The 11484-nt window shown below is 62.3% G+C and overlaps 1 protein-coding gene across 1 annotated transcript in view; it reads right to left on the bottom strand.

Annotated features, from left to right (window-relative positions):
• The window catches only part of SARDH (sarcosine dehydrogenase), a 40049-nt gene that overhangs the window by 2763 nt on the left and 25802 nt on the right, over positions 1-11484 (bottom strand). The window contains 3 exon segments of the mRNA XM_014544220.1: positions 29-191; positions 9333-9426; positions 10465-10692. Coding sequence (XP_014399706.1) covers positions 29-191; positions 9333-9426; positions 10465-10692 — 485 coding nt within the window.

Here is an 11484-nt window from a genome sequence, read left to right as displayed (position 1 = left end):
CCACCCCACCCCCGCCACCTGCGTGCACCTTTCTCGATGCTCAGAGAGTCGATGGCCCGGTAGCCGGCGTTGACAAGGCCATGCTTGGCGCCTGCTGCCATCACGGCCTGGTACACGGGCACGCAGGACGGCCTGGGGATGTGCAGCTCCCAGCCCAGCTCCCCCACGAAGGACAGCCGCATGGCCCGCACCTGGGGACAGTCACAGCGCTCACTTGGCTGGGGGCACCCACCGCAGTCAAGGCCCCGCTCCCACTCACGGGTGGACGGTGCCATTTCACCATTGTCATCGGCTGTCCCTGAGCCCCGGCCAGCCCCCCACCGAAACATGGGGTCTCCGAAGAGACTTCCCAGGAGCCCTTGGAAACCTGTAAGGGGAGAAGGGGGTCGGCGTTGGGAGAAAGTGGGCACAGTTCCGGGACTCAGCTCTCCTTCTAAGTGACCGTGTGAGGATCCTGCAGCCACCAAATGACCCCACACTCTGTGGCTGAAATCACCAACTGGACTCCCTTCCATTCTGGGGCTGGAAATGCAACATGCGGGTGCCAGCCCGGCGCTCCCTTCAGGCCCCGGGGGGACCCTTCTCCCCACTCCCCTGGCCTCTGGGCGCTCAGTGGCTGTGGCCACGTTATCCCACCCTCTGCCTCCATCGCCCCGCGGCCTTTCCTGTGCTGCGTCCTGTCTGTGCCTCTTATCAGGGTGCCTGTCAGTGGGCTGAGGCCCTGGTGTGGGGCCCGAGCAGGAGCAGCTGTGACAGGGACAGCTGGTCTCTGCGTGTGTCCCTCACACCCGTCACCACCAGCGACTGCACGAGGCCACCACCAGCCTGGGGTCACTCAGCCAGCCGCATGTGACTGATCCCGAACGCTGGGTGGGGCTGCGTGTCATCCAGGCACCCAGCAACCATGTCTGCTTCCAGGCCTGCGGGCAAGTCCCGAACCCACAGGTCCCCGTGGGGAAGGCCTGAGCGCTCAGCCCGGGGACCAACCAGCTCACAACAGGAACATTGAGAGCACAGCAGGTCACAGAGGTCACAGGGAGCACAGCAGGTCACAGAGGTCACGGGGAGCACAGCAGGTCACAGAGGTCACGGGGAGCACAGCAGGTCACAGGTCATGGGGAGCCAGGAGAAGCCCCTCCACTGCTCCGGCTGGAAGGCCCGCCGGGGGCAGCTCCCCTCGGGACACGCCCGCGCAGGAGTGGAGGCCACGCTCCCGGCGCAACAAGCTCCTCTGCACTGGACGCTCTAACCACAGCCGCGGGGGCCTGGACTCGGGAGGCCCTGGACGCGCCCGCCTCTCGAAAAACTCCAAACTGATGGGAAATGTGCTGTGGACGCTTCCGTGCCCCGGAAGCTCTCGGCCTCCCCGGGGCCTGCCTGCCGGCGGGGCTAATCCGGGACAGCTGCGCGGAGCCCGGGCCCAAAGCCAATCTCATAGGGAACGAAACAGAAGAATCCTCGGTACAGCTCGCCCACCAACAGCCCCAAGACTGAGGCTCCGAGTCTGACACCCCGCGCAGAGCGAGGGTCGGCCCGCAGCTTCCTTGAATCCCGGGTGGGACGCAGCCCCTTCCCAGCTCTGGAAGCCAAGGTGGGGGCTGCTGCGGCTGATCCCCCACACCCCGAGCAGGCTCCGCCAGAGGGGCTGAGCAGATGCTTCCTGAGGAAACAGGCGGGAGCAGGCGGACCCCGCGCCCCAGCAAGGCGAGGGCGAGTGGGGATGCCAGGGGCCTCTCCAAGGCCACAGCATCACTGGCTCCCACACGCCCTCCTGCTCTCCACGGAAGCAGGAAGATGGGGAAGTGCTCACGCCTTCGGAAGGGAAAGCCCAGTGTGAGGACGTCTGCGACACCGGCTCCGGGTTGGCCTCTCCCGACCTCAGTGTTCCCATCTGATAAATGGGCGGAGGCCAGTGCTGTGAGCACCACCTTCATGGGAAGCCAATGCCTGATACACAGCCACCTGCCAGCACATGTTGGCGTGGAGGGACTGTAAGAGCAAGCCCCCCGAGAAACCCGCTCAAAAACAGCCCTGCATTCACTCTTACGGGAACCACAGGCAGTGGGCGGAGTCACAGAATCGTGGAAGGTTCCCAGGGAGGACTTAAGCCAGGTTTTGCTTAAACCCTTTTCTCACCCTAATAAACTCATTCAGCAAGGTTGCAGAGTACACAATCCACACCCAGAAATCAGCTATGTTTCTGACCCTGACAAAGGACAATCCAGAAAGGAGGTGAATAAACCCAACCATGGAGGCGAAAGACTTGTACGCTAAAGACGACAAAACTTTGGTGAAAAAAATGAAAGAAGATACAAATAAATGGCCACACAGCCCACGTTCATTACAGCATCAACACTACTCTAAGCGATCTACAGGCTGAATGCAATCCCCATCAGATCCCCATGGCGTTTGCAGAAATAGAAAAGCCCATCCTAAAACTCAGAGTCACAGGGACCTCAAATACCAAAACAATCTTGAGAAGAAGAATGAGGCGGGAGGGCTCAGCTTCCTGATGTCAAACTTTCTACAACCTGCTGTACTCAGCACGGTGCTGCTGGCCTAAAGCCGACACGTCCACCCACGGAACAGCAAGGAGAGCCCAGAAAGAAGCCCCGTGCATACGGCCAAATGGTCTCCCAAAGGAGGCCAGACCACACAACAGAGAGAGGACGGCTCTGCAGTGCTGGGAAGCAAACATCGCTGCAGAAGAAAGCCGCTGGGCTCCCTCCCACACCGATGCAAACATGAACTCACAACGGTCACAGACCCACGTGTCAGACTGAAACGGTGAGACTCTTAGAAGAAAACAGGGGAGCCGCTTTATGACACTGGACCTGGGTGATTTCTTAGCTATGACACCGAAGGTGCAGACAACAAGAGCAACACGTTCTCACAGGACTACGCTCCATCACGTGTGCAAACTTCTGTGCGTCAAAGGGTACGATCAGCCGTGGAAAGGCAGCCTGCGGCCTGGGAGACACTGACAAACCGTCTATTCGATACGACTCAAGACCCAGAATACACACAGAACTACAACTCGACAACAGCACAACCACCTGATGAAGACATTTCTTCAAAGATGAAACACCGACGGCCAGTAAGCATACGGCACGTGATCAGTATCACTACGCATCAGAGAAATGCACATCGAAGTCGCAATGAGATGACCTCATCCCTATTTAAAAACACACCCGGGAAATGACCAGCGTTGGCGAGGGTGTGGAGAAACGGGAACCCTGGGCACAGCTGGCGGGAATGTGAAATGGTGCGACTGTTCAGGAAGACAGGATGGTGGTTCTTTGAGAAATTAAGAGACCGACCGTATGTCCAATTCTGTTTCTGGGTGTCTGCCCAAAGCACTGAAGGCAAGATCTCACACTGCCAGCTGCCCGTGTTCACAGCAGCATTATTCACAACAGCCAAGAGGCGGAGTGAGCCCGTGTCCATCCACCGCAAAATGGATAGTGTGGTACATCCACGCATGGCATAGTATTCAGCCGTGAAGAGGCAGGAAATTCTGACACCTGCTGCCACATGGACAAGCCTTGAGGACGTGACGCTGAGTGAACTAGGCCAGTCACAAAAGGACGTGTTCTGTATGACTCACACGTAGGAGGCACCTAACGTAGTCAAGTTCACAGCCACTGAGAGGAGGGTGGTTATTCGGAGCTTGGGGGGGCGGGGGGAGCTATGCACATCATGTGGCGATGTTAGTGCGCTGCACATCAAGCCACGTGCTTTACGTGGTTAAGATGATGAAAGTGAGATGAGGCACCCTCTTCTCCACGGCCGGGCCCCGACAGCCAGAGGGACTGTCATTTGTCCTCTCGTGATGCTCTGGGTGCCAGGAGGGAGGGAGAGAGGCCGTGCACTCCGTCCCAGGACCACAGGGCTCTACAGACCCACTCAAACCCTTCGGGGTGGAAGGGGGGGAGGGGCTGTTCTCAGGGTTCAGTAACATATGCGTTCAGGGGGCTTGGTGCGTCACTGACCCCCCGCCAGCTCTCCTTGGAGATGACGGAAGTCCAAGGAGGTGCTGAGTGCCCGCCTGAGCCTGGGCCCAAGGCCCTGCAGGTACCCAGGTCAGGGGAGGCCACGGCGCTCCCCGGATGCGCCATCAGAACAAGCCTGGCGCACCTGAGTCCATCCCGCAGGAGGCCAAGCAGCTGTGCCCACAGACGCAGGCCACCTTCTCAGATCACATCAGCTCATGGCGGTTTCACAAGTTCCCAGCGTGTTTGGTTGTGTGACAGCACGGCCGACACAGCAGGCGCAGCCACCAACCTGTCACCCCTTAAACAGTGGGGACCCGAGGCCCAGAGGCGGGGGGTGGGACCAGAGCATGGGCTGCTCTCTGCAGGGCCTGTGGCCGCCCCGAACCCACAGGAGAGGGAGGCAGCACGTTGGTTGCATGTTCAGATTATCTTCATTTTTCAAAACCCTCTGAAGGCTCCAAAGACATCCTGGATCCTAAAACCATCCTGCTATGGGGTGTGCACTCTCTCCCAGAGGTCTGGTTCAGAAGGCTAATGTGTGGTGGCGATGGTGGTGGTGATAGTGGTGATGATGGTGATGGTGGTTGCGGTGGTGGTAGTGATGGTGGCGGTGATGATTGTGATGGCGGCGGCGATGGTGGTGGTGGTGATGGTGGTGGCAGTGGCGATGGTAGTGGTGGCGATGGTGGTGATTATTGTGATGGTGGTGAAGATGGTGATAGAAACTAGTTTTCCAAGAATCAGGATAAAAATAAATAAAAGGTGTGGTGCTCAAACCGCATTTTATAAATCCGGCCCCTCCGAGGATGTAAAAAGCACCATGGACACCGTCCAGTCCTCGGGCTCCTGTCCGGCCTGTGAAGGCCAGGTCAGCCCCGGACGCCCCTGAGGAAAGCGCACCTTCCCAACTGGCTGGCCTGGAGTCGGGTTTCAAGCTGCTAGTGACAGCGACGGGGCATCCCCAGAAAGGCGCTGTCCGCACCCACAGAGGACGCAGGGCATAGGGCCGGACACTCAGCCGCCCCTGCAGAGAAAGGACGGGGCTCCTGGAGGAGGTTCTGGAATCTCTGATGCACATGCCCCAGGTCCCTCAGCACCACCGGCCTCATTCCAACCACACTGTCCTCAGGCCCCAGCCAGACATGCTGCCCCGCGGACACCACAGGAGGGACTGCGGGTGCTCGGCCACGGCTCCCGGGTCCCGGGGCCACGGTGACGCTGCACAGGTTGTGGAAGGACCTTTCAGCCGGCAACGGAAACCCCATCGGCCAAGGCCGTCTGCGTGGAGGTGGCCTCATCGGGAGCCCCTTTCTAGAATGTTGCGGGTGAGAGAACCTTCCCCCGAGCCATCAAATCCGTGCGGACTTCACACCGTCAGGGAGAGAAATCCAATTTCCTTCTGACCTGAAATTCATGTTCAGGAGGAAGTCGCTTTACCGCCACGTCTCGTGCTGAGCCTGCAGCCCGGCGCCGCTGCTCTGCAGAGGGGCCCGTCCTCACCGAGGCACCGGGACACCACGTCCGGCCCGGTGACCACACCGGGAGCGTTTCCCCCCGGGAACCTCCATGGCCTTGAGGCCAATGTGTGGGAAGTAGGGCCATCTGGTCAGTTGGCTGCCGAGGGGACAGCGTCCCCGCCCTCTGTCCTTCCTCTAGGAATGCGGCTCATGGAAGCCTGGCCGGAGCCAAGCATCTCGGAGAATTATTGCAAAACCGTGACACGGCTCAGCTGGGGACACCGCTCAGCCAGGGACCCCTGCCCGGCTGCGGTGAGCCTGGGTCCCGTGGGCGCCGCGGGGCTGCCCATGCATCCCGGGCCGGGCTGTAGGCGAGGCTTGGGGCCGCCATTCCGCGCCCTGCAACCAGGAGGCCTTGCAGACTAGAGGCCCACGTCCCGCTCCCACATCTGCTTGGCCAGAGCCCAGCGATCTCCCATAAATACTTGGCCCGGCCCCGCGCTGCGGCCCCGGCGTCTCTTCACATTGAGGGATGGGGCGCCAACACGCACCAAAGCCCAGACAGCTTATTTGGGAGAATGTGAGACTCCCGGGCCCGGGAGGAGGGACGGCTGACAGACTGGTGGGCCGGCCCAGAAAGGAGTTCAGACATTGTCTAGCCTGGGCGCTACAGATGGGGAAACTGAGGCCTGAGAGGCAGCCCCGAAGGCTGGGGTGGGACTGGAAGCCAGGCCTGCCCAGCCCCCAGCTCTACTGAACAGTGGGGTGACGTTGCCCCTGAGCCCTCGGGTTCTGTGCTGACCCAGCTTCCACCCAAGCACGGCCGTGACCCCAACCACCAGGTCTCTCCTCCATCCGTGTTTCTCTTGCCAAGACTTGACTCTCCCTCCTCGAACTTGTCCCTGGGACCCTCCTCATTCTGATATCAGCTCCTTGGGGAGGGGCTCCTGCCCCCCCATCAGGTCACCCTCCAGTGCAGGCTGGGCTGTGGCTGCAGGACCCTGCCCGACCCCAACCTCAACCCGGGTGTGACTCGTGGAGGGGGCTGCAGCTGCCATCCAGGGACCGGCTCAGAGCTCCGCATCTGGCCGGCGCTCAGCTGATGCTCCCAGCTGACGTGTGGGCATTGATTTCAGAGCCGGGCTGGGGGCGTGGGGGAGGGGGAGCTCAGCGTCGGCAGGAGACCCTGTAGTTTAGGAGACCCAGCGCTTATTCTCACGGGGAGCCAGCCTGCCAGTCCCCGCAGGACTGTCTCAGGGTCCCGAGCTGAGGAATCTCCCTCCCGGGTCCACAGAGAGGCTGGGGAAGGGGCACGGTCGAGGGACGCTGGTCACAGGGCTTCGAGGAAGAGAAAACGGCCCCACGTCAACGCCCAAGCACAGGGGCTCACGGAGCTGAGCGAGGGGACGTGGCGCTCAGAGCGGCTCTCAGAACATTTAGAAGAACAAGAACCCGACTGCCAGGTCGTGAGGGAACGAGGCCGTGTACACAGATGTGCACGCAGGGTGGTCCCGACTCCGTGTTCATATTCGGCCAGAGTCAGGGAGGAAGGAAGCACCTGGGGCCTGTCTGTTTGTCTCCGTCTGTCTGTCTCTGTCCCTCTCTCTCTCTCTCGGTCTATCTCTCCCTCCCCCCACCTCTCTCGCTGAGTTAGGGCTTCCTTGACTCGTCCTCATTTGGCACATGCTCCCGGGATTCTCAGTGAAACGCTGATGCCCAGACGGGCAGGCAAGCTTTGCGCCAGCTTCTCCTGGAATCTGCTTAACGACCCCGTCCCGTGCCAGGTCCACCCCCGTCCCGTGCCAGGTGGACAAAGGGAAGGCTCAGGGAGGCCGAGGGTTGGAAGCAGAGGAGGGCACACGCGTCCACCCAGCAGTAAATCCTTTTTGACAAAACCAGTAGCCAACCCTGGGGGACAGGGCGGGGAGGAGCCCGCACACCCTAACCCCACTCCCCCACCCGTGTCCGCCCACTTATCACCCTGGGGAGAGGTTCACCCCGAAGCCCGGCCTCTTTTCCGCCAGCCCTGCTCCGAGCCCAGCCACCACAGCGCGGCCAGACCTGGGAGGTGGCCAGGGCGGCCCCAGGGGCGGAGAGGCAGCCGGACCCGCCATCCAAGACCACGTTCCAGGTGCCTTATGGGAGCGCCTGGCTGAGAGGGGAGTGCTCCCACCTGGTCCTCTCCCCAGCTACCCCCCACCCTGAACCACACAGAGGCTCCCAGCTCAGATGCCGCATGGGCCCAGGGGCGGGCGGGGTGCAGCCACCACCCCGGCTGAGCTGTGCTGCTCCTGCGAAGTGCCCACCCTCTCTGGTCCCGGCAGGCAATTTGGCACCGAGGAGTCAGGAAGTGAGCTAGACAGATCCCCCTCCCCGCCCGCCCAGCTTCCTGCTCCCCTAGCTCGGCCTCTGCAGTGGAGGCGGGAGCGGAGCCCTCGCCTCCTGGGCTCCCTCCGCAGAGCAGCCTTTATCTCCGTCCCCCTGGCAGCCTCCTCGCCGATGTCATCGCAATGCTGTTTATTTGCTAACAGGACCCAGACGCGTCCGACCTCCAGACCTTCTGCGGGCCAGCATGGCTCCCCACCAACGCTCCCTCACACTCCCCGCCCAAACCCCCGATGAACACGGGAGATGAGAAAAGGACCATCTGTCTGTCTGCCCAACCCGTCCTCACGGTCACGTCTGCTTCACGGACACGTATCCGTGCACTCTTCCTGTTTTATTGGCTGGGCGGCCTCGGGCAGCCCACCCAACCTCTCTGAGCTCTATTGGAAGAAACATCCGTCCTCCAGGGTGGCGGGGACCTGGCCGTGGCTGCTGCCCGTGTGGCTGCCACCCCTGCCAGGGGTAACCCTGAAATAGTGGCTGCCCACGTGGCTGCCACCCCTGCTATGGGTAACCCTGCAGCCATGGGGGACACTCGCTCATGTCTGGACACATTTTTGGTCACAACAGGAGGAGTCCCGGCATCGAGCGGCTGGAGGGCAGGGATGAGGTTAACACCTGCCACTCCCAGGACGGCCCAGCACAGTTCATCCGCTCCTGGTGTCAGCACCCTGTGAGGGTCCGTGTGGGCAATCCTCGTGTCAGTGCGCCTAGAGCAGCGCCTGGTCCAGGGCCTGGTCCAGTGGGCCTGGTACAGCACCTGGTACCCTGGGCCCACACAGCAAACAGTGGCTGGTGTTACACTGTCTGCTGCTCTCCTTGGCCTCAGGAATGCAGAGGGAAGGTCACGGTCCCTAATTTCCAACAAGGACCCTGAGGCCCAGGAAGGGCCATGCTGACCCAGGCCGGACCAGGCGCCTGGCCCCAGGGGCTCTGAGGAAGCCGGTTCTGACAGGGCCCTGACTGTCCACAGTCTCAGAAGCTTCGGGTCCTGTGTCCCAGACTGTCTGAGCTGGGGGGGAGGGAGGGGGGGTGCCCCTCGGGACTGCTAGAGCTCCCCCGAGCAGCCCTCCTCCTCCCACACCCGCCATGCTGGTGGGCAAGGGGTAGACACAGCAGGACATGGAGACCTGCCCAGCTGCCCCAGCCCCGCCATCCCAAGGAGGCAGAGGAAATAACGCGTCACCCGATGCGGGAGGGCACCCCGGGCGGCTGTGCGGGTGGCGAGGCTGAGGTTGCCTTCCTGGCAGAAGCCTGGGACTGAGCCCCCTGTGCCAGGCACCAGGAGGAGCTGGGGTGATGCCCGGCTTAGACCCAGCACCCCTGGAGGTCCTGGCAGCTGGTGGGCAGGACCGGGTCTCTGTTCACAGTGGGGACCAAGGCTCTGGGAGGTGAACAGCCTTGCCCAAGGGCACTGGGGTTCCCGAGTCCCAGCCCCGGGTATTCCTTCCAGCAGGTGGCTGCTGCCCGCAACCCGGGGACAGCGGGTACCTACCAGGTGCCCGGCGGCTCGCACCAGCTTGTGGGTGGAGAAGGGGAAGGCCTCATTTTTCAGGTCTGCATCCAGCACCTCCTGGAGGATGGCCCGGCTGCAAGCAAGAACAGTCGGTCAGTCAGTCAGTCAGTCAACAAATACTTGCTGGCACCCCTGGGTGTGCGCTCCGCACCAGGAGGGACTGGGGACAGAGCGGTGAGCGGGACCAGTCCCTGTGCTCGTGGGCAGACTGACAGCAGGCCTGGTGCCAATGAAGACACAGCAGGACGAACACACACCACACAGGCACAGAAAGCCACCCTCACGGCGACAATGAAGGAGCAGGCGACCCCGGTGGAGGCCAGACCCACAGATGCGCTCTCAAGGCTCTCCTTCCTCGGGTGGGTGAACAGAGGCTGGGTCAGTGATCTAACCATCTAACTGCAACCCAAATTCAAACACTTGACAGTTCAAGTACACGAGCCACTCAGATCCTCTTCGACTGCTCAGCAAGCACCCACTGTGCGCCTGCTGTGTGCCCGAGCAGTGCCCATGAAGGCAGCTACGACCCCGCCAGGGAGGGAGGCCGGCCAGTCTAGGGCAGCCGGGGAGATGTTGGCACAGGGCTGGCAACCCACAGGCGCCGGTGGGTGGCTTTAACACGATGCGCTTCCCCTCTGGCCCCCCACCCCCAGGTTCCTCCTCCGAAGCCCAGCCAGAGGGGCCTTTGGACAGCGCCCAGCTGCCCGAGTGCCCCTCCAGGGCTGGGCTCCGCGTGGGGAGTTCTGTGAATACGTGCAGAGTGAATGCATGGGGAATGAGCGGCCCTGTGGTCATCACAGGCGCGCAGGGAGCTGTTCAGAAGGAGGCAGGTGGCCTCTCGCCCAGGCAGCAGGCAGGACCTGGGCCCGGCTCTGCCCGCTCCCAGAGCCGTATGTAATTCTGAGACGTGACCCCTGAACCCTGCGATACTGAGTCACACGAAAAGTTTCTCTGTGTTTAGAGCTTTAGAGACGGTTTATCTCGCGTGGAATCTCTAGCTTCCCCCGACTGGTTAGCTAACCAGACTGTCCCCTTCTGGACAGCAAGGGCTTCTGGCCACGGGTCCCAGTTGGAGGGACTAGGGTTGGGGCCCAGGTGCCCCCTCTCCTACCTGGCTGGGCCCTGGATGCTGATCATGCCCAGGTCCTCTGAGCTGTCGATGAGCTGGCACCGGAACCTCTGGTCCTGCAGCACCGAGGTGATGTGGGACCAGTTGTGCTGGGCCACGGCCCCGCCCACAGCCAGGTAGAAGGCGTCCCCTGGAAGGGAAGCAGCGCCTTAGAGGGGATTGTGGGGCTGGGCGGCCTGAGGCTTGGGTTGAGAGAGCGACCAGCAGAGCAGTGACCTGGCCAGGGCCTGGACCCTCATGCACACAGGACACCACATGGGACCGCCACTGGGGGGGCCAGGGAGCACTTTCCTGGGAGAGTCCGAGGCTCTCGTCACTTTTCAAAGGCTCCTGATCTGGGAGAAAGTGCGAGCCCGACACCATGTCGCCACGGGAGATTCCGCCCCACGTCAGCCAGGGCAGGCAGCCTGGGACCCGCTCCTTTCCTCTGGGAGCGGAGAGCCCCTTGCCAGCTTCCATGTCCCTCCGTGTGCCTGTGTCCCTGTGTCCCTGGTCTCGGGTACCCCGCCCGGCCCAGATCCGGGCTCGCTGAGGTTGGCACCGGTGGACCTGGCCCGCGGTCTCTCATCCAAACACAGAACGGCTGGGCCCGAGACCAGAGGCCAGCCCAGGTCGGGCCCAGCTGCAGGCGGAGCGGGGTGTCAGGGCGGGGCCTCCAGGGGCTCCGGGGCGCGGCAGCCCTGGACTGGATCCCGCACCTCCCGGTGCTGCCAGCTGTTTCCTGCGGGCTGTTCCCAGGCCTTTTGCGATGAGAGGGGGTTCAAAACCCCCGCTCAAGGCTGCGTGTGCACAGCCGGGATCCGACGTATCGCCCGTCCTCTTGCCTTCCTGGTGACCCGACGGAGCAGGTGCCGTGCACACGCGTGTGCCACACACGCACACTTAACGGACTCGCATTCAGAGCAGGAACCGACCAGCTTTTACTGCGTGCGGTGCCCTCGCGTAGCGGTGTCCCCGGCCCTGCAGCGCCTCCCGTGCCGGCGCCACCTCGCCTTCCTCCAA

Source organism: Myotis brandtii, unplaced genomic scaffold, assembly GCF_000412655.1.
Source record: "Myotis brandtii unplaced genomic scaffold, ASM41265v1 scaffold357, whole genome shotgun sequence".
Classification (NCBI taxonomy): Eukaryota; Metazoa; Chordata; class Mammalia; order Chiroptera; family Vespertilionidae; genus Myotis; species Myotis brandtii.
The sequence above is the reverse complement of the archived record's forward strand: the minus strand, read 5'-3'. Positions and strand labels throughout refer to the sequence as shown.